A 25,730-nucleotide genomic window follows, 5' to 3' on the forward strand; every position below is an offset into this window, starting at 1 on the left:
GAAACTGATGGAAGATGAAAGAAATGAATGTGACAAACACCAAATTTTAATGTTTTTTTTTTTCTTTGTTTCACTTACAATGTAGATTACATCGAGAGCATTGCGCAAAAGTCAAATACATTTCACCACACATCATTCTATGCTATGCATTCCTGGCACACTCTAAGAGTAATTCAGTCGCACTCATATTTTTAATGTAAAGACTGACAGAAGCAGTCTTTAAAGAAGCATGTGTTTCTCTTGAACACATAAGCTTCTTGTTCAAGACTAAATTGCTTCAATGCTCAAATCAAGTGCAATTTTGATTTGAGCAATCAATTTTGATCAGTTGTGATTATGAATAAAAAGTGACACGGGCTTTGGGGTGCCCTGACATCATCCTGTAAGCTAAGTGCACCGGCTCACTCAGGTTAGCTTTAAAGGTATAGATATGAGTCTTCGGACTGGTGGGGCTGATGTTGTAGAAACTCAGCCTGTGGGTCTTGAAACTCAGCTTGATCTCAAGCCTGCGTGACACCGTGGTCCTCTTCAGCGGCACACTGTGACCCTGCTCAAAGGCGGTCAGCAGGTTATTGAACCACATTAGACACCAGGAACTCCGGCTGCTTTCCAGGGCAGATGGCAGCCCGCTGCGAGCTAACCTCCCACTGTAGCACACACCAATGATCCATGGAGAGCCTTCAAGCTCCGCCTCCCAGCTGTGCTCACCCTCAGAAAAGCTCTGGGTGCTGAGTACCTGAAAGAAGTTGGTAAACCTCTGTGAGGAGGTTGGGTGGGGCTGTTTGACAGCGCTGTAAGTCACCGTCTTCAAGTCCTCTGACAGAAGGAGGTTAGGATGTGCCGTTTCCGGGTCGAAGGTCACCTCTGATGGGTTGAGGGTGTTCCGAAGGGAGCGCTGAATCTCTCCAAGTTTCTCCCTCAGATCAGAGTTCATATTCTCTAGCTTGGGACAAGCTCGTGAGGAGTTGACTTTGGTTTCAACGAGATCTTCGTCTTCTCTTCCTGGCTTTGCCAGTAACGTCGTAATGCATGGTTGTAGTCTTTGGAGCTCATCACCAAACGCCGTCTCATCCTTCTCAGTCAGCAGAGATTCAGCTCGGAGCACAGCCCGCCTCAGCTGCTGCGTCAGCTCGGAGACCTGACTGACTCGACTGCGTACGCTGGCCTCACCTGGACCCAACTCTTCCTCAATCATCTGCGTCACCTGCTCACGATAGCTCGTCGCCAAATCCTTTATTTGCTCCAAGAACTTGGATGCTTTTTCTCTCAGCTGAGTATTAGAGGTCGTCACCTCAGACTCCAATTCCTTTTCTTCCCTCAGGACGCTCTCTGCCACCTCCAACTTGAGGTTTAACTCTGTGACCTGGGATGCAAGTTTAAACTTAGGTTCATCCATCTCCGTTTTGCCTTTGTTGCTGCCTTTTCCGTCCTCCAAACTAAAGCAGTACTCTGTGGATCCGGGATTTGTTTCGGAGCCAGCTTTGCATTCTGCACCATCCTCTTGGCTCTCTCCAGCTGTTGCACAGCTGCGGTGACCTTTTGGGTCTTCTGTGACAGAGCTGTGACGACTCTTGAACCTGACTTGGCTGTCAGAGGTGTCTGCAGAGGGGCTGATATTCCCAGCGGTGGCTTTGTAGGTCTCTACAATGCTGCACATTTTGAAGCTTTTGACAAGGGCTATGTTTCCCTGGTACTCAGCCTGACACTCTGGGCAGCTGTACTTGTCGAGGCCTTCTCCCATGGTCCGAAGGCAGGCAAAGCAGTAGATGTGACCGCAGGGAAGAGCAACTGGCTCGGAGAATAGCTGCAGGCATATGGGGCACGTAAGCTCCAAAGCCAAAGCTTCCGAATTATTCTCCATAGTAGTGTTTCCTTCGTCGCTCAAAGACATGATAGCACGTGCTGGAAACCTTCAGAAACACACAAAATAAACCAATTATAACTGTTATGAGTGAATGCACATGGTCAGCAACTAATTTAAATGTATTTGGCATAATGTTTTTAAAGAAATTCTGGGTTGGGAATCCAAAATTATAAAAACTAAAAGTTAAATACCTAATATGTAAGCCTGATTATCAACTATCCAGGAAGCTAATTATTGGTGTTGATGTTGAACATATTGAGAGGCTTGGAAAAAAAAAAAAAGACATGATACAGGAAGTAACGATCGTGACTAAGCATAACAAAAGGCAAAATGTGAGGAGAAACTTAGAATTATCCCGCATGCCAAAATTCCCACCGGGTAGAGCAAGGCTCCATCTCACAATAACTCTGGCAAATTAGATAGTTGTAGCACGTGGAGAATATAATGCTCTTGGATAACAAAGAATATGTCAAAACAGTGTAGGCCACACAACACGGTCTGCGTCGATTCGCTGTGCGCGGGTTTCACTCGTAACTTTTAGGTTTCGATTCAAGTGAACAGGATCCGCGCTGCCAAATCCAAAGGCTCGTCTCCAATGAGCCCACTCACACTTGAGACTACTTCTGCTTCTGTGCATAAATGTTGTTACACGTGCCGTGGCTTTGCTTTGCTTTGCTTTCTCGTTAATTGTGTTTTATTATTGGCTCAATTATCGCAATTCATCATTTGCGAAACAATTCCCCGGCAGCAGAAGGCACAGTAGTCATGCGCGCTTAACAGACAGCTACGTGTTGTCATTTTTACGTGGAAAATAAGACCACTTTTCGACTGGACCTACCTTCTGTCAACGTGTCCTGTGCCCGGTCTTCCTGATCAAAGTGAGAGTCAATAAAACGCAGTGACGCAGAGATCGGCGCTCATAAACATCGACGCCTCCGTCCATCTCCGTGGAGCAAATCCACATGTTTCAACCTGACTTCATGTTGCAGTGCAAACATCTTACATCAATACATCTGTCACACAACTTGTCCCAGCAACAACAACATAAAAAAGTTTTCATTCCCTTTCTGTAATCAAGTGTAGGCTGAAAAGTCAGAGGCCCCCTTTAGACTGGAGAACTCTGACACAACACACAAACACACACAATAAGTAGATTTAGCCGATGATGTTAAAAAGTGTGTTACTCTACTTTCTTAGAGTATCAACCCTACACAGTGACATATCTACATATATATGTCAATGTACCATGTTCCACATCACAGCCTTGGTTGTGTCTTCATCTTTTCTCATTTCTACCCTCCCTGTCCAGTGTTCTTCCTTTTCTCACCTCCTCACCCTGGACTGGCCTGAAATACCCACTTGATGGTGCTGTGGTTTTTTAAAAACCGCACACACCTGCTGTTCTGAACTGCCAGTTCCCCTTTGTTGGCCAAAACCAGCACACCACTATAAATAATATTTTACCTGGTTGTCTGTTTTTCACTGTTCAGAAAGAAGAGGAGGACGAAGGAACAAAGAGAAGAAGAACCCAACTATCCTCCAGGAAAATCAACACATTTGCTTCAGAAATGAAAGAAATAATGAATAAATAAATCAGTCCTTTATTGGAAATAAAACACATCTCATTTTGAAAGACTGGTTAGCTCAATTACATTAATCTTGGAGGACAAACGATACAGTTTTGAATTCATTCATCTTTTTGTGCATTTGGTTTGAAAATAACAGCAAACTTTAGAGCGTGTCCTCACAGCTGGAAGAGGACAGACACGCAAATATAATAAATATGACAGTGTAGTTATGGTAGGAAGACAGCGCCAGTCAATCCAACCCAAATGTCCACTTACACATCAGGAATAAACTCATTATTAGACTTGTGGACCTGCTCATTAATGTAGTGTACAAATATTTCTAAAGTCTGCGGTGGGTTACATGGAAGGAAGACTATTAATGTGCTTGCTGTAGCTTCACTGGAACGATCGTCATGGTACTTCACCTTTAGCCTTGAGTCAGAAGATATCAAAACTTCCCATCTAGAGTATGTCGAGACATTAAAAGTCGTCAGTGATCGAAGCAAACTCCGTAATCTCATGCTCTTCAGGATCCAGCAGACAGCGAAAGCATTGCAAATATGCCCTCCAGCCATACTTGGGTTTCCAGGAACATGTAGCAATAAAACCCCTCACAACACAAACATTTCACCCACAGGCACACCATCTCTTGAAACTCCACTGAGGAAAGGGTAACAAGTGTTTTCTGTTGCTGCAGGTGCCTGTCTGGGCTTTAGTTGGTCACATGTCTGCTGTGGGCTTTGAGCGAGCCACTTTTTGACATTTTGGACGTTTCGGGCATCACTTTCTACGTTTCTTATACAGCTTAAGTTCTTCAAAGCTAATACATTTGATCCATGTCTAAAGCTGAAATTCACAAAGTTTTATACATTATTCAAAAAGGGTACACACACTAACAAAAACCTGATACAGTCCAAAGGAATAATTGCTGCACAGTCTAAATGGGAATAGTCATCTCTTTATGTTGTAACTTATTCGTAGCTTATAAAGAGGCACTGCGGTATATTCAAAGTCAGAAATGCTAGAGAGAAGTCTCAGATTATGCACGTTTTTTAATTCGTCTGCTTGCATGTATGGGTTTGGTAGATGTAGGAGTGTGTCTACAGTAGAGTATCCATTTCCAGTTTTGGTAAAGGCTCCTTCCAGTAGGAGAAACTGCTGTAGTCCGGACAGTCGAGAACGGAGGCAGTGCCGCCTGCAGCAGAGCGCGTGGGGAAGAAATGCTCCACCAACTCACTGAGGTGGCTGTACCTATATACACACACACACACACACACACACACACACACACACACACACACACACACACACACACACGCACGCACACACAGAAACAGATTTGTGGAAAACTGACGCACAATCCCATGAATAAACATGGTACATGTGTCCTGTATAATCAAAGAACATTTCTTAATGATCTCGATACACAAGTTTGCTGTTAGTGGTAAACATATTTCTGTTTACATTCAGGCGCTCAAAGTCATGAAAAACCTCAAATCATTTTTAAACTTCACAGCACTGTGCCTTTCCCTTTTATACTTACGAGGACTTGTTGCCTTTGGTCATCTCCTGGATAAGCTCTCCTTTTGGGTTGACAGTAAATATCCTGGTTTCAGGCACTCCAACCTGCTTGTAGGCGTAAGCGTCCTGCAGAAGGAAAGCAGAATCACAGAGGAGTGTCGGTGTGACGAGTCACTGAACTTTTGTCGTCTTTATATGCAATAAAAGATTGTTTGTCTAGCAGAGCGGTAAAGCATCATCAGAAATCCTTTCGGCAATGTGCTCTTAGAATCCACAAACATGTGAAATGGCCTATTCTGTATTGTGTAAAGCTCTTAATCACTGCCACACACGTAGAGCACCTTGAAAATCTGAACTAAAAATACAGACGTTACTTAAGACTCATGCCAGATCTGGAACATTACTTACATTAGTCCTGTTGCCAAAGGCCGCGTAGAAAGGCTGTCGGTGCGGGTTGAACAACTCCCTGATGTCACCGAGGCAGGCAACCTTAAACACCTCCGGCTTCTTCTCGATCACCTCTCTGCACACGTTAAGACAGTTTAAAGTCAAACGGGCTGATTTCATTTTTCCATGCAAACGGTTCAGGCTCTGCCTCAAGTGTTAAAGGGACACTATGTAATAAATTAAGTCATTTATTAGCTCAAATCAACATATTCATTCATAAGTTAGTCCTCATTGGTGTAAAATGATCTCTGTCAAAAATCTCCCTTATCCTCCTGAGTGAAGAATAACTTGTCTGTATCTACATAGAGCAGGTAAGCTCTATGGAGGCTGCCATGTCCTTCCGGTCTATGAAAAACGACGAAGTGCCGAGAGGGACATAAAGCACTTCGAATCGCGATTTCCCCACCAGGCCTACAAGCGGAAATGACGTCACAATGGCTTATTACAGCCGCTAATGCTAAATAGATTTTATTCCTTGGCACATATGTCTTCGTGTTCATTAGCTTTCTTTTTGTAAGTGCATCATCTTCTTCTTTTTATTATTATTCCTCCCCCTGGCTATCTTCTTTTTGGCGTTATGTAAACTGTTATTTTGTTGATTTACTAATAAAGTTTAAAAAAAAAAAAAATGCTAAATAGATTTTATCTCGTAAATGATCCCACTAATAATGCATTGATTGTTACCAAACTTCTGCCGTAGTACACATAGGCTCTTAACTCACAAAACGAGGCATTAGAAAGTTTGTAAGTTTACTGGGAGTTTATTTACCGCTGCTAATGCTCCTATTGCTAACGCTGCTAATGCTAACGCTGCGTCGACGTCACTTCCGGTAACTCCCGGAATATGCCTAATTGCATTGCTTGCACACCAAAGGAGATGTTATGTTATCTGACATGTGTTATCTGTCATCTGTATTTATAGTGTTGTTGTATGTGTGTTATATAATCCTTTGTACTGTGTGTCTTGATTTCTTTTTGTTTGTATGGACCTTGAGTCTGAAGCTATAGCTTCTTGAATCTTGACACATTCCGCTTGCCGTAGTTCAAGAAGTTGCAGCGCACATTTGAAAACGTGAAGCGCTAGAGAGCAAATTCATTCAACTTTGCAAAATAAAATTGCACCACTAGATGGGGGAAGAAATTACATAATGTCCCTTTAAACAATTGGAAAGCTGTTATTTCTGTCAAATTCTGCATCCGTTTTCCCTCAAAACACTGTTTTTTTTTTTTGTCTTTGAAACAAATAAGTTCCAGTTTAATTGCCTCCGTCTAAAATGCATGAGACTCGACTTGGTGTAATTTAGCAAATTTTTGGGAAACTTCTGGGAATTGTTATTCCTAAAGGTATCCTGCAGTCTGCTGGATGTCAGATCACGCACAAAGTTTTCTGTCACCCAGACTTCATTCAACTGACATTTCTTAATTACATCAAAGCTACCTGAGAACACTTTGCTGCCAATTGTTGGGACAAAGTTTTAGGATTATTCAAGACTCTGTAGAATAGTTCGGTGGGTGTTTTTGTTACCTGTGTAGTGCTGAAAAGAGGCTGCTGGGAGCCAGCAACACAGGGCCTTTAGGGAGGACCGTGCCTTTGTCATTAACCCACTGCAAGTAGTCTTTAGTGATGGCAGCCATACCTATAGCCCTCGCCGAACAGTACAGGAACTTGTATCCATTTCTGCAAAAAAATAAATAAATAAATAAAAAAAATAGGCATCCATGTTAGAATTAATAAAAAAAAAAAATAAATAAAATAAAATAAAAATCAGTTTTGACTGTAAATAGGCCTTCAAAGTGTATTTACAATAGCGCTGCCCTGGTCCATTAAACTCATGAACAGTTTTAATCAGTACCTTCCTATATGAATACAGTATTCATGGTAGTCTGTTTAACTGGGTTTATACAATATAAGACACAGGAAACCGGTGAGAAACCAGAAGACAACAGACATACGTAATCAGCAACAAGTACAGTTTGGTTGCATTTACTTATTACTGTTTCAGTAATGTGCGAGGATGTTTGGAGGGAAGAAGACAAGAAGACAACCAAACAGTTTCTGCTCTTTTAAGGTGATCGTATGATGTTTAACAGGAAATAATGTGTGAAAAAATGTAATGCTACATACTGATGTATTTTGTGGTACAGTTTGGCGATGCCTTGGTGTGTCCAGTCTTTTCCAAACTGAGGTAGAATATGACCCAGAGCATCAGACCTGCAGGACACAAAAATGGAAACACTCTTCTACCGAGATTCTGTAATCCGACTGTCAAGCACATTATAGTGTTTGTATATCAAGACACAATGCTTACTTTGTGATAGTGCCATCGATGTCTGATATGATCACCCGATCGTCCCAGTTCCACAGGTATATAGCAGCCTCACAGCGGCAGGTTCCCTGATATTGTGTAGTCACACTGAACACCACTTTATTGGACCCTTCACGCAGATTTAGATGCTCCTGGTTATTGGAAAGTATAGTTAGAATACATCCCAGCACAAACTGATGGCTCATTCCCTTTAAATACTTTAGATTTTAGGTGTATCTGAAGTTATCGCTTACTATCTGTTTAGATGTCAGACGTAGGGATTTGCGGTACATCTGGCTGATAGATTGAGTGGCATTAAGCGTTTCTGTGGATGGATTGGAAGGAATGCTGGCTTTTCGGCCAAGCCCCGCCGCCTCATCACTGTCAATGTCATCCAGTGTTGCTCTGAGGAAACAACAACAGGCATTAATACTTTGTGTCTGTGTTAAGGTGCTGTGTTTCTCTGTCACGGTGCACATTTCATGGCACAAATAACAACAGAAAACTACATCAATTTGTACACAAAAAACCCTGGAATGTGTCATGGCAATTATATTAGCAAACAGTAACAGCTACTATCAATGTTCTGAACTAAATAAACTTAATATATATATATGAACTAATGACTACTTATCTAAATTATGACAAAAATCAAGAGTCTGCTTCTCAGTGAAAATGAAAAAATGGGATTATTTGTAACACATTGTCCACAACATTAAACACATTTACATAACAGCTGAAGAGCAAAGGAAAAATAAAATCATCGTGTTAGTCAGACCCAAACTTGACTTTTAAAAAAGGCATGACTGAAACTGCAAGAAATCGAGCTCCTCAAAACCAGACCCACACATCATTTTTTGTGATCAAATCACCCAGCATGCCTACGTTCATTTAGAACAAAACGGGCTTAAGTGCTCTGTGCATGCTCCAAAGTTCTATCTTTTTGTAAAAAAAAAATAGTAAAGCATAGTAGTTGTATATTAACACAGCAGAAATCCTAATAAATCTGCTCTCATTCACACATTTTTCTGTTTCCTTGGTCGGATGACTACACAGAAACTGTGATTGATAACCAGTACATTAAGGCTCCGTGTCAGCTCGCTCTGCTCAATTAAAACCCTGATTTCACAACTGCAACAACGAGGTCTGTGCAGCTAATGCGACTAGATTTACATGTACAATGTTCTCTCAGAGAGAAAGTTAGAAAACAGAGGATTGTCTTGAGCGTTTACTCACACAGTCCACAGCGTTGCAGCATAGGACTCATATGCTGCAACGCTCACATGTCTCAAGTCAATAAATCTAGTCCTATCCTGTGCATGTATACAGAAACCAGGAGGGTGGTTCAGTTAAATGTCCAAATCGAGCTGTAATCGTGGCTCAACTGAACTGTGTAACCATGCTGACTGCAGCTAATTACTTAATTTGCAGTTTCTCTTTTCTGCTGTTTGTGGTTTAATTGAGCTCTGTCAGAGAGCTAAAAGCAATAACCAACAGTTCTGGCCTAAATGTGTGCATGTGAACTACAACAACCTAATAGAGATAGATAAACACAAAGGTACAAGGAGTCCTTGTAATAATGTTTCCGAACGTTCCTTATCAACACAATAACATGATAAAGCAGTGTGACAGCTACACAACAGCAGGACTAGGTGGACTGGCTCCAACTGAAACAGAGGGAGATTTTATGGGGTTGGATCGTTTGTGTTAGATCATTTCCTAATGAGGCCACTTACTTCACTGTAGAGGAAACACTTGGCAGCGACTCTTCCTGCTCTTCCTTTGAGGGTTTTTGCTAAAGAAACAAGGAGGTCTTACTGTCAGAACCAGTCAGATAAAATAGTTCCAACCATTTTTAATTCCCTGATGCCCAAATGAAAAAAAACTAAAGAAAAACAACCCAAACTAGCAAAGCCACACCCTTACAGTCGATTACATTGTTGTGTTCACAGCAGGTTCAAACACGTAACCTCTCTTTTCAAAACCTACTTCAAAAAACAACTAACAAGAATTCCTGAGCAGCTACCTGGCTGTTGTCCATGTCTCTTCGTCTCCAGGAGAACCACCAGCGTCCAGACTTTTTGGGCATCTTGTCCTTCACCAGTCGCTCTATTGTACTCTTTGTGGACACAGAAAGAAAGAAATGTATCACTCCTGTCACCAAATTCACTGGTTCACAAAGATCATACCCATTAAAGTCGCTTCCTGACATTAAAAGAGCACCATGAGTTACATTTTTGTGGCTAACTTTAAAAAAAAATTGAAATATACCTTCGGTAAGTTTTTCTGGAAAGTTGTCATTGACAGAACCATTGGAGCAGCCACAGCCCAGTTGTAATAGCTGTGAAAAGTGACAAAAGTGACACAGTGATACCCTTAATGGTGGTTAAGAATGAAAATGTATTTGTCCTCAAAGCGCCAGAGGTTTGTGTTAGTTGTTCCCTATGAGGGGAGAGCGTATGTGGCCACGTGTGGTCACCTTGTGAATGAGCACTGCACTCAAGTATTTTTTTTACAGAGTGTCCTGCCTTTTTGTGCAGCAGCTCCGAGAACACAAAGTCGAAAATCTCTTAACTGTTTTGGAAAGGTGCCGAAGTCATCACATTCAGGCAACCAATCATATGGAGAGAAATGGCCACCTTGGGTCACCAAGAAAAACAAAAGATAAACGAGTCCTTGTTGTGTCTATCCATGCCGAGCGACTCAGCTACGCCACGTCAGGCAGAATTAATCCGAACAAAGAAAAGTGGAAGCAGATCAGTCGGACTACAAATGTTGATGGTAACAAAGCTGAAATCGTCTGTAAAAATGAAAATGAACTGCAGTCTGTCCTGCATGCGACAACAGAAAAACGAGGTGCTCCGCTGTGACACGAGCCATCTGAGAGCCCCACTTAAAACCGTTCTATAAAAAAAAACTAAATAATGGGATTCAGTCCCTCAAGTAACTTCAGGAGACACTGTTGTGATGTAAATGGGGATTTTAAACATACATTTTGAAATAATTATTTTTAAATCTTACTTGGAATTTATGCAGATAACGAGACTCGGATCTTCAATGATTCCCGGATTGTTGACAAAATCCTGATACGTCACGAGGTGCTCCGTGAACTTTTCTAGAGTAAGAACCAAAAAACAAAGAGTGATTCAACTCCAATGGAAGTCTCACCCATCAACATACTGGTGACGCTGATGACCCAGCGCTCATTCGACCACTCTTACCTTTGGTGATCTGGCTGGTGTCGCCCTCTTGTCCACAGAGGGACATGCTGATGTCCATGTTGTAGCAGGTAGAATCCGACAGGTACTCCGTGCCACTGTCCATTTGCCCACTGCCGACTGACTGAGGCGACTGGCTACCTGAGCCAGGACCCTGCTCTGTCCCCGGCTGTAATGCTCCCTCTGCCTCACTGCAAACAATTTTCCCTTCAACTTCACCTCATAGGTACTATAACATGATTACTGGGTTGTTGAACTTTTAATGACACTGTAGTAATTAATCATTCTCTGAGTGTGTCCTCTGTTCAGAAACAGTCATTTCCCCCAACACAGATGTCATTGATCATTACTGACCTTTACTCGACAGTATTCTCACCTTTTGGGGAAGTAAAGTTCAGCTACCTCCGGGTCCAGTTTGGTCAGGTCATCCAAGTAAATATCCGACGGTCCCAGATGTTGATTCCGTTTGCCTGCATCGAATTGACACATCAACAATGGTATACCCTACAGTTCCAAAGGATTTACTTTTATTTAAAAAAAAAAAAAAAAGCTGGACAACACTTGGAGTGTGTCTACTCAATGAAATATAAAGGCAGCAGCTTAAAAAACAAAATACTTCACCTTTCTTCTTGTCCTGTTGTTCCACTTTAAAAGATGCTTCAGAAGACTTTGCCAACCCCTCTGCAGAAGTCAAGCCAAGCCCAGTGTCTCTCATTACTGCGTTTGATTCAGATTTTTCAGTAAGCGAGTTTCCATCAGCCACTCCAGGTACGCTGTCCTCCTCTCCTGCCTCAGCACAGGGTTCTATCCCACTGTCTCCTTCACTGATTGGGGCACTATTGGTAGAAGCCTGATCACTTTGCTCAGATAAGACAACCTGGTATTGCAGTTCTGATGCTTTTCTATTTATCTGACTTGTTTCTAGGGCTGTGAGGTCGTCGATTTCTTTTATGAGATGTGTATGGTTTGTTTTATTCACAGTGTCCACTGTACCAACACGATCAGCGTTCGTGCTTTTGTTGCCAGCTGCATTAAAATCTACGTCTCTTTTCTCCTCCTGGCCCGCTGTGCATTCAAGAATCTTTGTTGAATCTACGTCCACTGATGAAGCACAAGACACAAAGTGGTCACCGGGGGTAAAATGGGCAATATGAGAGTCTTTCTTCTGGAATAAAGGGGAGGTTTGCATGGAAGAGTTATCTAAATCTATGGAGTGTGTCCTCGGCTGTGGTTTCACCACAGTTACACTGTTAACTCTCCCGCAGGTGATCAGAGGCTCATTGCCCATGTCAAATGAGTCCTGTCTCTTAATGACGCAGAAATGAGAAGTGGCTGAATGAGGGATGGCCTCCAACTCTGTTGGCGTCTTCTCTGGCGGACAAAGCTGTGAGCAGAAGGATGTAAGTGTAAGCATGGCAAGACCACATCTACAGCATTAATGTAGAATCTGTGTGTGTTTGTTGTCTTACCACCGGGAAGCCTCCCCAGTTCCATTGCATCTGAGGCCCAGATGGATCTTGGTTTTTAACCACAAGTTCAGAGTCGCTCTTAGGAGAAGTTGGTCGACTGAAGAACACGCTGCTGGGGAGGAGAAGAACAGAGGAAGGTCCGTTCATACACAGCCAAGCTCCTCAATGCAGACAAATAACTTCTTTTTTTTTTAAAGTAAACTAACACCTTTCTGAGGGTGACTGCTCTCCATCAGAGTGTGGATGAGTGTCTCTGGTCTGCATGACCCCCAGCTCCTCATCTGGCTCCTCAGTCAGTGAGAAGTACACAGATTTACTGTTTAACACAGATTTAACACAGAGGGAAAAAAAAAACACAGAATGTTTCAAGACGGTGGATGAGCTGAAAACACAACCACATCAGCATTAAAGGTGACAAATAAAGCCCTTTTTTTAAACAATTTAGCACGATTTAAAAAAAAAGTGACTGTCTCTGACGGATTTGAGCAACTATATCAGTTTAAACTGAAGTCTGACCCTGAACAGGAAGGACTCCACCATCAAGGCTTCAACAGAATAACAGGCAAGAGTTAGTTTATGTATATTTGTACGTTGCGTAAGGACACACTATCATGTTGCTGACACAATTTCATGTCATGCGGTGTGTTCAAGGGTGTGCAATTGAATACAGTAAAAGCAAACATAATGAATTATTCCTCTGTCATACTAAAAACACTCTATCTCTATATATAGACATAGATAGTTACTCTATTGATCTGAGAGGAAAACTGTTTGCAGTGCAGCTGTTAGCGTCAAGTGCTGGTAAACAATGCTTTTCCATCAACAAAAATGGACCCAGCTGGGGACGTACATAACTTGAAGTAATGCATTAATATGCCATTAATTACTGCGTTTCAGTAATTTGGATTCCATTAACGTCCATAAATAATTGTACTTGGATATCTGCATCATCAACAGAGAGATGCCATATCATGAGCAACTTTGGGCATGTTTTTAAAAAAAAACACTTAATTGTTTTGGGCTTGTTTTCGCAGATCAGGTTGCTTGTTTTTGTCACAAAATCTGGCAACACAGACTCTGGCAGAGTGTAGTGCTGAACAGGAAGGCTGTGATTAAAAAAATGACACTTTTTGGGTGAGGGAGAAACCACAGTAGGGTCATGCTCTGTGTTATATATAAATAAGATTTTGGAGATGAGCAAACACTGCAATTGCTCTAACGTGGGCACGAGTCATTCACCGGACTATGCTCTGTAACATTTAAGCGTGAATATGAATGGAATAATATTGATTATATTTATCTGAATATTGCTGTGTATGTACACATAGCCACTGACTGACCTAACTTGCAATGGTGTAGACGGCTCCTCGGCTTCGGGACTTTCCTGTTGAGCCAGATCAGCTTCCCTCTCCCACTCCTTCTCTCTGTCTCTCTCTTCTGATGAGGAGGTGGCCTCTTCTCTCAGGTGGGCATCGGAGCGCATGCGCTTGCGCCGGCGTTTCTTTCTGCGGCTCCCAGTGAAGGGGGTCCCCTCAGTGGTCTCCTCAATATCCTCAGGGACCTCAAGAGGAATTGGGGAGGTGCACAAATGGGCTGGGACCTGACACAGGGAGAGGTAACAAATTCATGTAGAATGAACATAAAGAGCACAAGAGAATTGTTAGATGTACTGGAATTTGAATTGATCACCACAATTGTTGTTCAGCCTACCTCGCTACTTTCATTTTCCTCCACAAAAAAAGCTTCTCCGTTGTCCCCGAGCTTCATGTGCAGGTCAACAGGTTCTCCATTTACTTCAATGTCCACCTAAGGTTACGATAATGGCTAAATGAGTTTTGCAGTTTTTCCAAAAGCACACAGACCATCTGTACCGACAGAAGAGGATTATATGAACTAAAAAAGATTCAAATAAGACAAAGACTGACAACTTTCTCTTTGGAGCGCAGCACACCGAGCTTCCCGAAGCGGACATGAAAGGGGGAACAGTGGAAAGATCCATCAGGCTTTCGCACCACGATGACATCAATCCCTCCGGTGAGAGTGGCGGGGTTAAGACCACGGTACAGCTCCTTCACTGTCACAAACACGGTCTCAGCCAGCTGGCCCACAATATTCATGGTTTGGGACTGTAAACAAAAACATGAAGTGATACACCGTGACATGACACAGCAGGAAAATTAAAGTGTCTGCTCTGCATTAATTATTTTCTGTATTTTGCAGTTTGGCTCTTCAGCTGTTTTTTTTTTTGTAGCAGACCCCTCCCCCTCCCAACACACACACACATCCATATCATTTTAGCACTGAAGCTACTGACGAGCTCATTGACTGACCCCCTGGATAGGTCAGGTGTTAAAGAGAAGACTTGGTTAAAGATCTCACTACTGTTTTCAGTTATACACCGTTTTGAGATCACTGCTGTTGAGACATTTGTGTGCAGTGAAATCGTACTCTCAAAGAAAACACAGGAATGATCAGACAGGCCCACATTAGACACAGTAACCTTTGACATGCTCAGACCCTTAGAGATCAGTAAGTCTAGAGTGGCTATCTATTGTGCGTGGCCTGTTACATGCTGAGTCAGCCCAAAGTTGTCCAGAGTGTTACTCAGGTCTTTAGTCCCTTTGTCCTGAGGGTTGTCCAAATAAATGTTAAAATCACCGACAACAATTACACAGTCAAAACCAACACAGATCATAGAGAGCAGTTCACTGAGGTCACCCAAAAAGTCTGCACAGTATTTGGGGGGCCTTTAAACATTCCGAAACAGGACTCTGGATGAGGCCTTCAGCTGTACAGCCACATATTCAAAGGCTTACATTGAAATGATTCATTTAATAAGACTGCTACCCCTCCTCCTCTCCTGCTCACTCTGGCCTCGCTGATAAAACTGTAACCAGGAGGAGGACAAGTTTAAGCCAAGAGATTCCAACCTTTTCACTCAAGTTAGCTCCAAAGCAGAATGATGTCACATAGATAGATGATTGCCAGGCAAGTATTTCTAGTGTTGTGAGTTTAACCATCAACCAATACTAACCTTTGGAATAAGATCATCATGACTAATGGGCAAAAGGTCAACAGGAAGGAGTTATGATGGGATTTATTGAACAGTCGTAGATGTTTGAAGCTGTATGACAAAAGACACCACTGATGTCATTTTCTCGCCCTGCGGTGGTTATTATGTGAGAAGGATCATTAAGTGGAACACAGTGCAAACTGACTGGCTGCACACGTCATCACTTGGTAAAAAGAAGCTTCAAAACAATTATTATTATTATGCATTACATTTTCTTCTGAGGATATGGAGATGCCCAACAACAAGTGGCTTCCTCTGTAATGAGAAGTTGTCAAACTTTGCCAAAAAAATTTTTTTGCTACTAGTTTGTGCTGGGATCAATGTGGCTGGACCATGAAATCAACTTCTAACAAACTACAGCAACGTCAATTAAGTACCTCTTTAATGACTAATGTTTGAGCCTCTTACCTCGCGCTATTTCATATTTAAAATGTAAAAGACAGAAGTGAAAACTCTGATTCTGCAACAGCACAAAGTCACAAACTGGCAGCCAGACGAAACAACGTTCAATATAATGCGGGAAAGAACTTAAGACAAAACACTGCAAATAAATCAGCACAGTAGCTACAGATAAATACTACTACTGCGAAGCTTTCAATCGTTATTTTGGCTAGCACACACCAAGATAACAGTAATAATAAAAATAAAAAAAGATTTTTAAGGATCCGATAGACTGAGGCAAAACCTCAAACATTTTAATATTCACTAAATTATGCCCAAGAAACATGTCTGTCTGTACTATGTCCAGATTTCATGTCTTACCCATAGAGAAGGATGCAGATGTCCCCTCCCAACCAGGTTGTGTTGCCCTAACCTCCCCTCCGCCATCAGCACCAATTATGAGGGATTTTCCGATTCTATGAACTCCCAAGCTGTCTCAAGACACTTCACCTCCATGTCCTTCTGTGGAACCTGGAAACTCCGTTTCCCTGCAATGCTCTCCTGCCTCACAAAACCGATGCCCCCCGATATCGGTCTGTCGACGTCAGGCTACATTTTGTTAGCTTTGACACCTTTGAGACGTAGCTACGATAGTGCATTCAGTCTGTTGTAGCTGCTGGGCTAAATGGGACTTTCCACTTGATCAGTGGTCATTAGAGATGACGGAGTTCTAGTCCTCTCTGTTCTGAACAAGCGAGCAAAATATAGCAATCTATGAGAGAGTCCTAGTATATTCACTCCCACACTGATGCTTCCTGTATCTTATACAATTTCACCAGTGCACAGAACACCACACTGACACCTAATTCATACTTCCCCTCTTGCACGTCACATGACAGCCAGACCAGCAGTTTCTGAAAGGCTTGGACGGCCCATTCAAACAGGCCTGGCATGAAAACGCACACACGCAGGCCACACGGTTTCTGGTCATGACCACTGCTCTCTGGGCCATCAAAGAAGAGGGGAAACTCTCCAGCAGAAATGTTCAACCAGCATTTGAAAATCTGCCATAATCTCAGTGATCTTGGGAAGAACTCAAGCAAAGAGCTTGCAAACTGTGGATTTTTACCATTGCTCGGGTCAAATATAAAGGAAATCATGACAGAAAGGTAGGCCTCTGTGGAAAATAATGTCTAATAAGAAGAATAAGTCTGTAGCCGTGGGCTTTGATTTGCTGTCCAGTCAACAAAACCTCAACTCCGCCCTGTCGTGTCACTCATCCAACAATCCGAATGTTAAGGGAGTGTGATGTGAAGCCTTCTGCTGTGCTGTACTTTCTTTACTCATTGGGCTTGATTTGTTGTTTTTTGTTGTTTTTTTTAAATTGGAAATTAGTCATGAGTCACAGTTGATTAAAACTGCTGACTCGGCTGCACTGAGCCGTGTTAAAAATGGCAATCTTCTGGTGGAAGTGCACAGTGAGGCCTTTGAGGTCTTGTTTTGCATGACCATCAGTCTTCCATGCCAAAGACAGTCTATGTAAAGTTACATGAAATACAACAAGACAAGAAACCCTCACATTTCCAAACTGTAAATGCACTGAAATGTTGTCATGTAAAACCTGTTTCCAGGGTTTAGTCAACCAGGTGTGTGTCAAAAAGTTTGCAGTCCTTTATCCTCCAACACACCTGACCTCCTATGCATTAAGACTCGTCGTGTTCTGCATGTCAAGTTGTTTTTTTTTTCTTTAACAACGGGGACAACAGTTAAATATCTCTTTCGTCAGGTTTTGTAATTACATATCTATCACCATCGCTGACTCAAACAGAACTGACGCAACCGGGGCAGGGCTTGCTCATCATCGACAGCATGAAAGACCCCAAAACTCAAGTTAACTTCCGCAAACGTATTACGTTACTGTTAAGTCTCTGTCACTCAATTACCGAGCGACGAAGCACGTTAGCGCTAGTGTAAAATAAGGGCACGATCATATTCTCGTTAACAATGAGTCATTCAGAATGATTCTGAACATTTATTCAATGAAACAAACGCTTAACTCGGTGATGAATCACCTTTATCACTTTGTTAAAACTTGTAAAACGAGCTTTGGGCTGAGTAAGAAAAATAACCACACAAACTGACAACTCTCCGTTGCCTGTCACTACTTGAACCCTTAACGTCTTCTACAACTACGAGTTGTGTTAAATTCGTTGTGCTGTCTGTATAACAGATACGAGAGTACAGTTAACAACTTACCTTTCGGGGCTGCGTTTTGGACTAAGGAAACATCCATCATCCCTGCAAACTGCGCACGCGCATGCACAAGCCAATCACTCCAATAGCCAATCAGAATGCCTGGGTAAAAGCCCCGCCTCTGACGTCAGATACTAAACAAAGCGTTCAGTGATGCATGTAATAGACCATTCTTTGGAGAGTTCATCCTGAATATAATATGAGTTGAGCAGGCTTTATACCTTTATACCTATAATATTGAAATTTTAATATTTTATCAATATATTGCTTTTTTTTCCCAACATTGGTTTTGGCTGCTGTTTTAAATATCCGACACTAGTGTCTCAAATGAAAACAAATCACTTTCAAAACTTGGGAATTTGATCTAAAGTCAAGGAAAAAAACGCACAGATCTCACATTAAAGGGCGGCACATTATTTGGAGAGATCCAATGAGTTCAATAGTGCCAGGAGGCATTATGTGTTACATGCTGAATAACTCCATCTTGCAGTTTCATAATGAGTGTCCAATTTTTGTTTACAACTCCAATAAGATGAAGCCAACAACTCCCCTTATGATAGTTTGGACGTGGTAAAAATAGAGTATGCCAATAACAAACATTGTGCAGGGACGATCTGCAAATCAATATTTTCAGAGGGTATTTTGATATTTATGATAAACTAAAAAAAATATTAACCACATACATTCCTCTCATCTCCATAAAAAAATTAACCCATTCTACAGCCTCCCCACATTATTTTTTTTATCATGTTCATGCTTCGAAGGGATTTCATGTTTTCAGAAACCAGTTTTGCACACTAGAGGGCATCGCTGCACTTTCGCAGGGCTTCATCAAACAGAGAGGCCTCGTTTCATTGCCTAAATCATCAATTTCGTCAAGCCATGAAAGTATCCCTCTGTTGTCTTATCTGAGTTCAAGGGAGTTATTATTCTATGATGAATCTGAAAAGATATTAACAGTGTATATATATATATCTCTCTCTCTCAAATAATATATATATATATATATGTATTTTTTTTAAGACAAGATTTTATCCCAAAGTATCCGTCGGACTAGATTATTATTATTATTATTAGCATAAAGATACTGACATTTGATTTGTTAAACCCATACAATAGATACAAAATTTAAAAAAGAAATAGCCTTCATTGCTCAAAACCTGTAATTGAAGTGCAGTGAAAAAAATCCAAATTTCAAAATATGAGCTAAATTACCCACTGCTCAGTTTAAGAGGAAAACATCTCACAGCTCTTTCTGGACACAATATATATATATATATATATATATATATATATATATATATATATATATATATATATATATATATATATATATATATATATAAATATATATATATATATATATATATATAAATATATATATAAATATAAAAAAATATATATATAAATTTATTTATATATATATTTATATATATATATATATAAACAACATCATTTTCTAAATCGCTGTATTAAAAAAAGATTTTAAATAGATTTTTTTTTTTAATTGAAAAAAGTAACAGTGAACATTTGGGCTTTTCTTGTGTGCTCCTCCAATAACACATGCTGGCGAAACCGTGTGAGAGACAACAGAACAAACATTTCCTTGGTGACATCATTTCAGGTGTTTCTTTCTCATTCGGGCCGCAGTAATGGCCAGCTTTGCTGCCTATTTAAGGAAACCAAGTCTCTCAACAGAAACACAGTCTTTCCAGACAGCTCTGCATCTCCTCACAGCTTTCTCTCCTTTGTTTCCTCCACACTCCACCATGCAGAGCCTCTAAATGTTTAGGCTCTTTTCTCTAAATAAGGCAGCCTTATCGTAGTTCCTGTCATTTCTGCCTTTTCCCCAAACATCCCGAGCAGCGGCTTTGGCAGAAGCAAGCCGCAGCCTGTGCATTCCTTTGCCTTGTATGGAGAAATGTCCTGGCCTAGGATGTCTTTGTTCGGGACAGGCTGCTCCTACCATTGGCCGGGCCAAAAAGGGGTGGGGCCCACGGGGAGTCTGATTCTTTAAGCAAACTTTTTAGAAGGGCTGCCTGCTTCCCCTCCAACTGCTGTGACGGAACCACACAAAAGGAGCTTGAAGGACTCCCAAATATTTCAGCTGAAGCCAAGGTGAGAATTAAATCTGATTTTTAACCCTCAGCTGTAGAGACAGAGTATATGCAGCATCAAAAAGCTCATATTTGGCATGTCTGAAGTGTATGGGTGGTGTTAATTCACTGTGTTTAGTGGTACAGTGCTCTACTGTCAGAGCTGAGGGCAGGATAGAGTTACATGGAGCTTCTGAAGTGGATCTTAGTGGAGTTTTCCCCCATCTGTTGATTAGGCGAAACCTGTATGGGATGTTCAGCTTAGGTGTGTTTGAACTATATGCATGCATGCATGCATGGTTACTTCCATCTCATCAAAATGGCTCATTAATCAGAGGAATTTCCAAATGCAGCTGACCCATTTAGATTAGTCTGGCTCACACTCTTGAACACAGTCTGATGCTGCCTTTTTATAGGCAATGAGAGATTACATTCCTCTTTCGCTGTGTTTGTTTTTGGAAGTCCTGACCGTTGGCCTTTTAGTCTTCATTTCAGCAGTGGGTGACCAACTAGACCTGAAGAGGGATGACAACCTCTCTGTTTGGTGATATCAAACAGTGCGTGTTCTTGTTGGACAGGAGGACAGAGGAGCTTTGTCATGAGCAAAAGGATAAAAGGGCCCATAGACGAACTGTGGTGGCCAAAGAACAAATACTATTGTCAGTACAAGCCATGACACGTCAGCCAAATGCTTATGATACTGGGGGTCAAAAATAGTAATTGTGAATTACTGTTTATTCACTCTGCGCTGGGGGGTTTGCCTGTTGCTACGCTACCAAACCCAATGGGACTCGATGTCAAACTTTCTTTTCACGCACTTTTGAATTCTTAAAAAAAAAACACATTATCAGAATCTACGTTAATCAAACTTCAAACAGACACACTGATGTGGAGGCAGATGATTAAATTCCAGTGTCTCAAAATGTTCTATTTACTTTGGAACTGCCTCTATTAGAGCTTCAAGAAGTATCTCCATACAAAACTGTGGCACGTACCATTTCAGCAGGAAAGGGAATCAGAGATGAGGAATTCCTCTCTTTCTGAAGCTTTGACGTGAAGCTAGATATTGTTTTGTTTCCAGCTTCCTCTGTGATTGTGAGGTCGAGAATGGAAGGGTTTTGTGCCAGCGGTGCCCACCTTCCGTATTTATTCATTTATTTGGCATATGAAGGGACTGAAGGAGCCACAGTTAACAGATCAAAGGAAAGACTGAGTCTACATGTGTCTGTAGCAAGAGAAACGGTGTCTGTGTGTGTGTGGGTGCTTCATTTGGCAGTCATGTACACAAATTCTTTTCCTGTGCCCCTTGTATGGAGAATCTATAATGCCTTTGTGTAAATATTAGAGGACTGTCAAGTTCTTCATTAAGTGGATAAACTTTGGACTAAACCTTTGGCTTGTCATATTGCATTTGCATTGGCAATAAAAGTTAGAATTCTCCCATAGTGATACAGTTGCAGTAATTTGTATATATATCAGTGAAGGTGGAAATTTTTATGTCCAGTAGGAGAGGAGGGAGGAAAGATGGAACCTGCCTTCACTTGCTTTTGTCTGAGGTCCTCATGAATCATACATGCGTCAGTGACGGTAGACAAAAATGTAGCATTGCTCTGCCTCCATTAGATAAAATGACAGCAGTGTCACACACGGAGAAAATGGGACAGCAAAGAGCTATTTATAAAGCTGCAGGAGCACTCGGCTACAAAATCATTACAGTTGGGGGGGGGGAAAGAAATGGGTCTTAGAAGCACGTTTCCTTGAAAATGTGTTAAATTTCTGAACACTTGCAGACACTAAAATACACGTCCAGGCAAATTTGGTAACTTGTTGACAGAAATCTGTATGAAGAAATTAAGGAAAAAGACGTACAGTGCCTTGCAAAAGCTTTGGGCCACACCTCGTTTACTTTCGCTTCCAATGAGCGAGACTTTCTTGTCATCTTCCAAAGGGGTTTTGAGTAATAGTTCTCCAAGCTTTCTGAAGGTTTTTTTCTTTTGACACTGACTGCTTTTTTGCTAATTTTCTGACAAAAGATGAAAGCAAAAAAAAAAGAGAGGAAAAACTACCCACAGCAGATGACAACAGTATCTGAAAGTGATGTCCATAAGACATAAGAAAAAAATCCCCCCAAAAAAGACTGAGATGGGACCTGAGAGATGCATCCGTACCATAAGTCCATCCATCTACTGTCGGTCTGAGGTTGCTTGTCTAAACGTGAACATCTCAATTCAAAACCTAATTTGACTTAGATATGCAAGCTGTGCTTGGTCTACTTCCATTCATCGCTTTTGGAGTTTAATTTCTTTGTTCTTACTTTAAAGTTGAAAACTAGAGGTTAAAAAGGTATTTAGGATATCCTTTTTACTCTGAATGCATTATGAGGATTTGAAACATGCAGCATTCACATTACCTTTGCTTCCATCAGGACATTATGTCATTCTTCTGTGTGACAAATCGGCCTTAATCGTCTGATCTTTCTCTGTGCACTGCATGTCATTTACCCCAGGGTACAATGCAATCACCGAGCTCACTCATATAAACACATACACAAGAATGACAATTCCTTGTAGACCCGAACATGAGTGGCAGGTCTAATTCTGGACAGATCTGTGTGCTGCAGTGTGCACTGTAGAGACATGTCATTTTCACACCCGTCACAGTGCCTGACATTTTTGGAGAAGGAGATTCAGTCTCTAGAGGAAGTGAGAGAAAAAAAACCCACCTGCAAGTGCATACAAGAGATAATGTAAAACATGGCGACGTCGGTACAGTGCTGCTTTTGCACTGTACAGCAGATATACCTGATCTTCTCTTTTGAAATGAATGCTTAAATAAAGATTTATGTAAAGATGTGTTAAACCCATGCCAGGCCTCTCCCTGATCAGTGTGTTGCACAGGCTTTATCTAACTCATGAGCATCGTCTGTGCACAGATCTACAACCTGCCGCCACCATGTCGAGCAAACGAGCCAAGGGAAAGACCACCAAGAAGCGCCCCCAGAGGGCCACCTCCAACGTCTTCGCTATGTTCGACCAATCTCAGATCCAGGAGTTCAAAGAGGCGTTCAACATGATCGACCAGAACCGAGACGGTTTCATCGATAAGGAGGATCTGCACGACATGCTGGCCTCTCTAGGTAAGCAGCTTTGTTTTCGTGGCTACAAAACCTTTTCAAGGGTAATGTCTCACTTGACATGAAAGCACCATTACGTCAGCTGAGGAAGTTGTATAATATTTTTTGGATTGCATAACAGAGCTAGCAGAGATGAAGTGCCTCTGTTGAGCACATGATGTCATCAGGATTGGCAGTGTTCTCAGTGCAGTGTTGGAGACCAAAAAGCAGGAACACACACACACACACACACACACACATTTCAGGCTCATGTGAACTGCCAAAAACATGGAACAATTCTTTAACTAATATATCTTTTGACTGCTTTTTTTAAAAAAAAAAAAATTTTTTGACACTGCTTGGTGTAAAAATGTTCGTTTTACTTACAAACTAAAACATAACATTTGATATAGACAATGCTAACAGGTTCCTTTTAAAAACTATTGATCAGATAATTTTGTAGCTTATTTAGGTATTTATTATTAAGCAAGATGACTAACACATTGAACATTAATTTCAGCGCTAACAGAAGACGTACAATAAGCAATTATATGCATGAATTTAAATGGAAATGGAAAAATACTTTATTTATCCCTAAGATAAATTATACAACTGTACTATATAATTCCGCATATCTAAACAGTATTAAATAGCAGTATTGTTGTTCTTCAGGTAAGAACCCCTCTGATGAATACCTGGAGGGAATGATGAGCGAAGCGCCAGGGCCCATTAACTTCACCATGTTCCTCACCATGTTTGGAGAGAGGCTCAATGGGACTGACCCTGAGGATGTCATCCGCAATGCCTTTGCCTGCTTTGACGAGGAAGGATCTGGTGAGTGGGTGGAAACTAAAACGCACATCGCATCAACAAATCACACTCGCGTTGTACGTGCCGGGCTGTCTTACTTCACCACTCACTGGCTGCTCTCCCTGTCCAAGGCGTGATCCACGAAGACCACCTGAGGGAGCTGCTGACCACCATGGGCGACCGCTTCACAGATGAAGACGTGGACGAGCTGTTCCGTGAGGCACCCATCGACAAGAAGGGCAACTTCAACTACGCAGAGTTCACCCGCATCCTCAAACATGGCGCCAAAGACAAGGATGATGAGTAGACTGAGAAGAAGACTTCCTCTGGGCCCCCTGCACACCTACTGCTCCACAAATCCATCCCCATTTCCTCTTCGAACCGTCTAGATTGGAGAAAAAATAAATAGGAATCCAGTATCAAAGTTGTTTTATGCTGTTTCAACATGTTTATCAAGGGTAGAATTTTGGAAACCAAAGAATTATTTTGCCATGCACAGCTTCTCGGTTTTTATCATTTAAAGATCTAAATCTAGTACGCAGGTCAATGACAGTATCCGCATCTCATAGCAATAAGTCTACTGCCACTTCTTATACCTTGACCGCAGTTTGTTTGGTATTCATAGGAAAGTAGTTGGGACTTTGGAAATGCTTTAGGCACCAGTATGCGTTTGTTTGTGTGCAGGGGCTGCTTCGACTTCCAGTTTCAGCACTACTAAAAGTAGCAGCCATGTTTACCTCATCCTGCCAGTTTGCTACCACACCTGCATGAGCACTGCAAAGTGGCCCCTTCTCTGTAAAGTGTTTTTTATTCTTGTGGGATGAAAAGTGAGAAATGGATCATATGGTGTTTACATGTTTTTGACAATCAAAAGGGGTGTTTATTTCCTCTCGGTATATTGGTTGATAGAACTGGTTGTCTTAATTGAATTGTTCTGGCTGCGTGCATTTGTTGAGGGATCAGACATGTCCGTGCTGTTGAAGGAATTCAGCCTGCTATGGCAAATAAAAACAGGTGAAGTTATGTGTTTGGAGTGTTTGTACATCCTTGGTTCCTCCTCCGACATCGTTGTCGCTCTCGCCACAGATGAGAGAGCAAATGAGACCTAGTATCAAAAGGTTTGTCAATCTGCATCCATTGCTGCAGACAGTTTCGCGTCGACATGCCGCGTTTAAAAATTACAGATGCAAACGAGCCACTGGTGCAGTCTCACATAGCTCCAACAAGCCTCTCGTCTCTGGGTGCATTTAGGAAATGAAAACATCCATCACAGCATTTTGTTGAGATGAATTTCCAGGTCAAAGACAAATTGGACAGATGAAAATAACATCAGCAAGGAAAGGGTTATGGAGCCCCTCATTTTCGGGGGTCAGGTTCTCCATGTTCAACCACATTACTGAGTAAAACCGGCTCAGTTTTAACAACTAATGTAGCATCTGGTTATTCACTGAATGAGTTTTCTTAAAAGTAAAAAAGCAAGTGAATTTATGAAAAACAACTTTTATTTCTTTGAAATGTTCATACAAAACACATTTAAAGTTTAAGGCGTATATTGCACAGACTATTGAGTTTTTAATATATATATTAAAGGAAAAGAAAATACACAGGGACG

General features: G+C 41.5%; 3 protein-coding genes across 4 annotated transcripts; 1 reads left to right on the forward strand and 2 right to left on the reverse strand.

Moving 5' to 3' along the window:
- Window positions 1-73: 73 nt before the first annotated feature.
- On the reverse strand, window positions 74-2,872 carry trim107 (tripartite motif containing 107). The gene is made up of 2 exons (XM_075460540.1): window positions 2,703-2,872; window positions 74-1,910 (listed from the first exon to the last, which is right to left on the reverse strand). Exon 2 carries the CDS (start codon window positions 1,889-1,891, stop codon window positions 335-337), a length of 1,557 nt encoding a protein of 518 aa, XP_075316655.1. The 5' UTR covers window positions 1,892-1,910; window positions 2,703-2,872; the 3' UTR covers window positions 74-334.
- Window positions 2,873-3,447: 575 nt separating this feature from the next.
- Window positions 3,448-18,155, reverse strand: LOC142376887 (phosphatidate phosphatase LPIN3). Of its 2 annotated transcripts, none has more exons than XM_075460543.1 (20): window positions 18,104-18,155; window positions 14,319-14,519; window positions 14,104-14,199; window positions 13,734-13,993; window positions 12,602-12,709; window positions 12,394-12,502; window positions 11,546-12,308; window positions 11,301-11,394; window positions 10,928-11,115; window positions 10,728-10,821; window positions 9,978-10,047; window positions 9,733-9,825; window positions 9,443-9,501; window positions 7,961-8,111; window positions 7,710-7,858; window positions 7,526-7,612; window positions 6,926-7,078; window positions 5,362-5,476; window positions 4,976-5,079; window positions 3,448-4,683 (listed from the first exon to the last, which is right to left on the reverse strand). In XM_075460543.1, exons 2-20 carry the CDS (start codon window positions 14,508-14,510, stop codon window positions 4,533-4,535), a joined length of 3,036 nt encoding a protein of 1,011 aa, XP_075316658.1. In that variant the 5' UTR covers window positions 14,511-14,519; window positions 18,104-18,155; the 3' UTR covers window positions 3,448-4,532. The 2 variants fall into 2 exon arrangements, with proteins under 2 accessions (XP_075316658.1, XP_075316657.1); XM_075460542.1 differs by having other exon boundaries at window positions 12,394-12,505.
- Window positions 18,156-20,107: 1,952 nt separating this feature from the next.
- On the forward strand, window positions 20,108-25,141 carry myl9b (myosin, light chain 9b, regulatory). Its single transcript, XM_075460544.1, has 4 exons — window positions 20,108-20,218; window positions 23,129-23,332; window positions 23,981-24,142; window positions 24,250-25,141. The coding sequence occupies exons 2-4, from the start codon at window positions 23,149-23,151 to the stop codon at window positions 24,423-24,425; spliced, it is 522 nt and encodes a 173-aa protein (XP_075316659.1). The 5' UTR covers window positions 20,108-20,218; window positions 23,129-23,148; the 3' UTR covers window positions 24,426-25,141.
- Window positions 25,142-25,730: the final 589 nt, after the last annotated feature.

The sequence above is a fragment of the Odontesthes bonariensis genome, chromosome 3 (genome assembly GCF_027942865.1).
Source record: "Odontesthes bonariensis isolate fOdoBon6 chromosome 3, fOdoBon6.hap1, whole genome shotgun sequence".
Classification (NCBI taxonomy): Eukaryota; Metazoa; Chordata; class Actinopteri; order Atheriniformes; family Atherinopsidae; genus Odontesthes; species Odontesthes bonariensis.

Bases quoted from the DNA above. Each gene is read 5' to 3' on its own strand.
- LOC142376887 (XM_075460542.1), bottom strand. From the start codon at position 14,510: ATGAATATTGTGGGCCAGCTGGCTGAGACCGTGTTTGTGACAGTGAAG. The intron at 12,710-13,733 runs GTCAGTCAGTGG...TGTGTTAAACAG, and splicing joins TCTACACCATTGCAAGTTAG to TAAATCTGTGTACTTCTCAC. The intron at 12,506-12,601 runs GTGTTAGTTTAC...TCTCCTCCCCAG, and splicing joins GAGCAGTCACCCTCAGAAAG to CAGCGTGTTCTTCAGTCGAC.
- trim107 (XM_075460540.1), bottom strand. From the start codon at position 1,891: ATGTCTTTGAGCGACGAAGGAAACACTACTATGGAGAATAATTCGGAA.
- myl9b (XM_075460544.1), top strand. From the start codon at position 23,149: ATGTCGAGCAAACGAGCCAAGGGAAAGACCACCAAGAAGCGCCCCCAG. The intron at 23,333-23,980 runs GTAAGCAGCTTT...GTTGTTCTTCAG, and splicing joins CGACATGCTGGCCTCTCTAG to GTAAGAACCCCTCTGATGAA. The intron at 24,143-24,249 runs GTGAGTGGGTGG...TCCCTGTCCAAG, and splicing joins CTTTGACGAGGAAGGATCTG to GCGTGATCCACGAAGACCAC.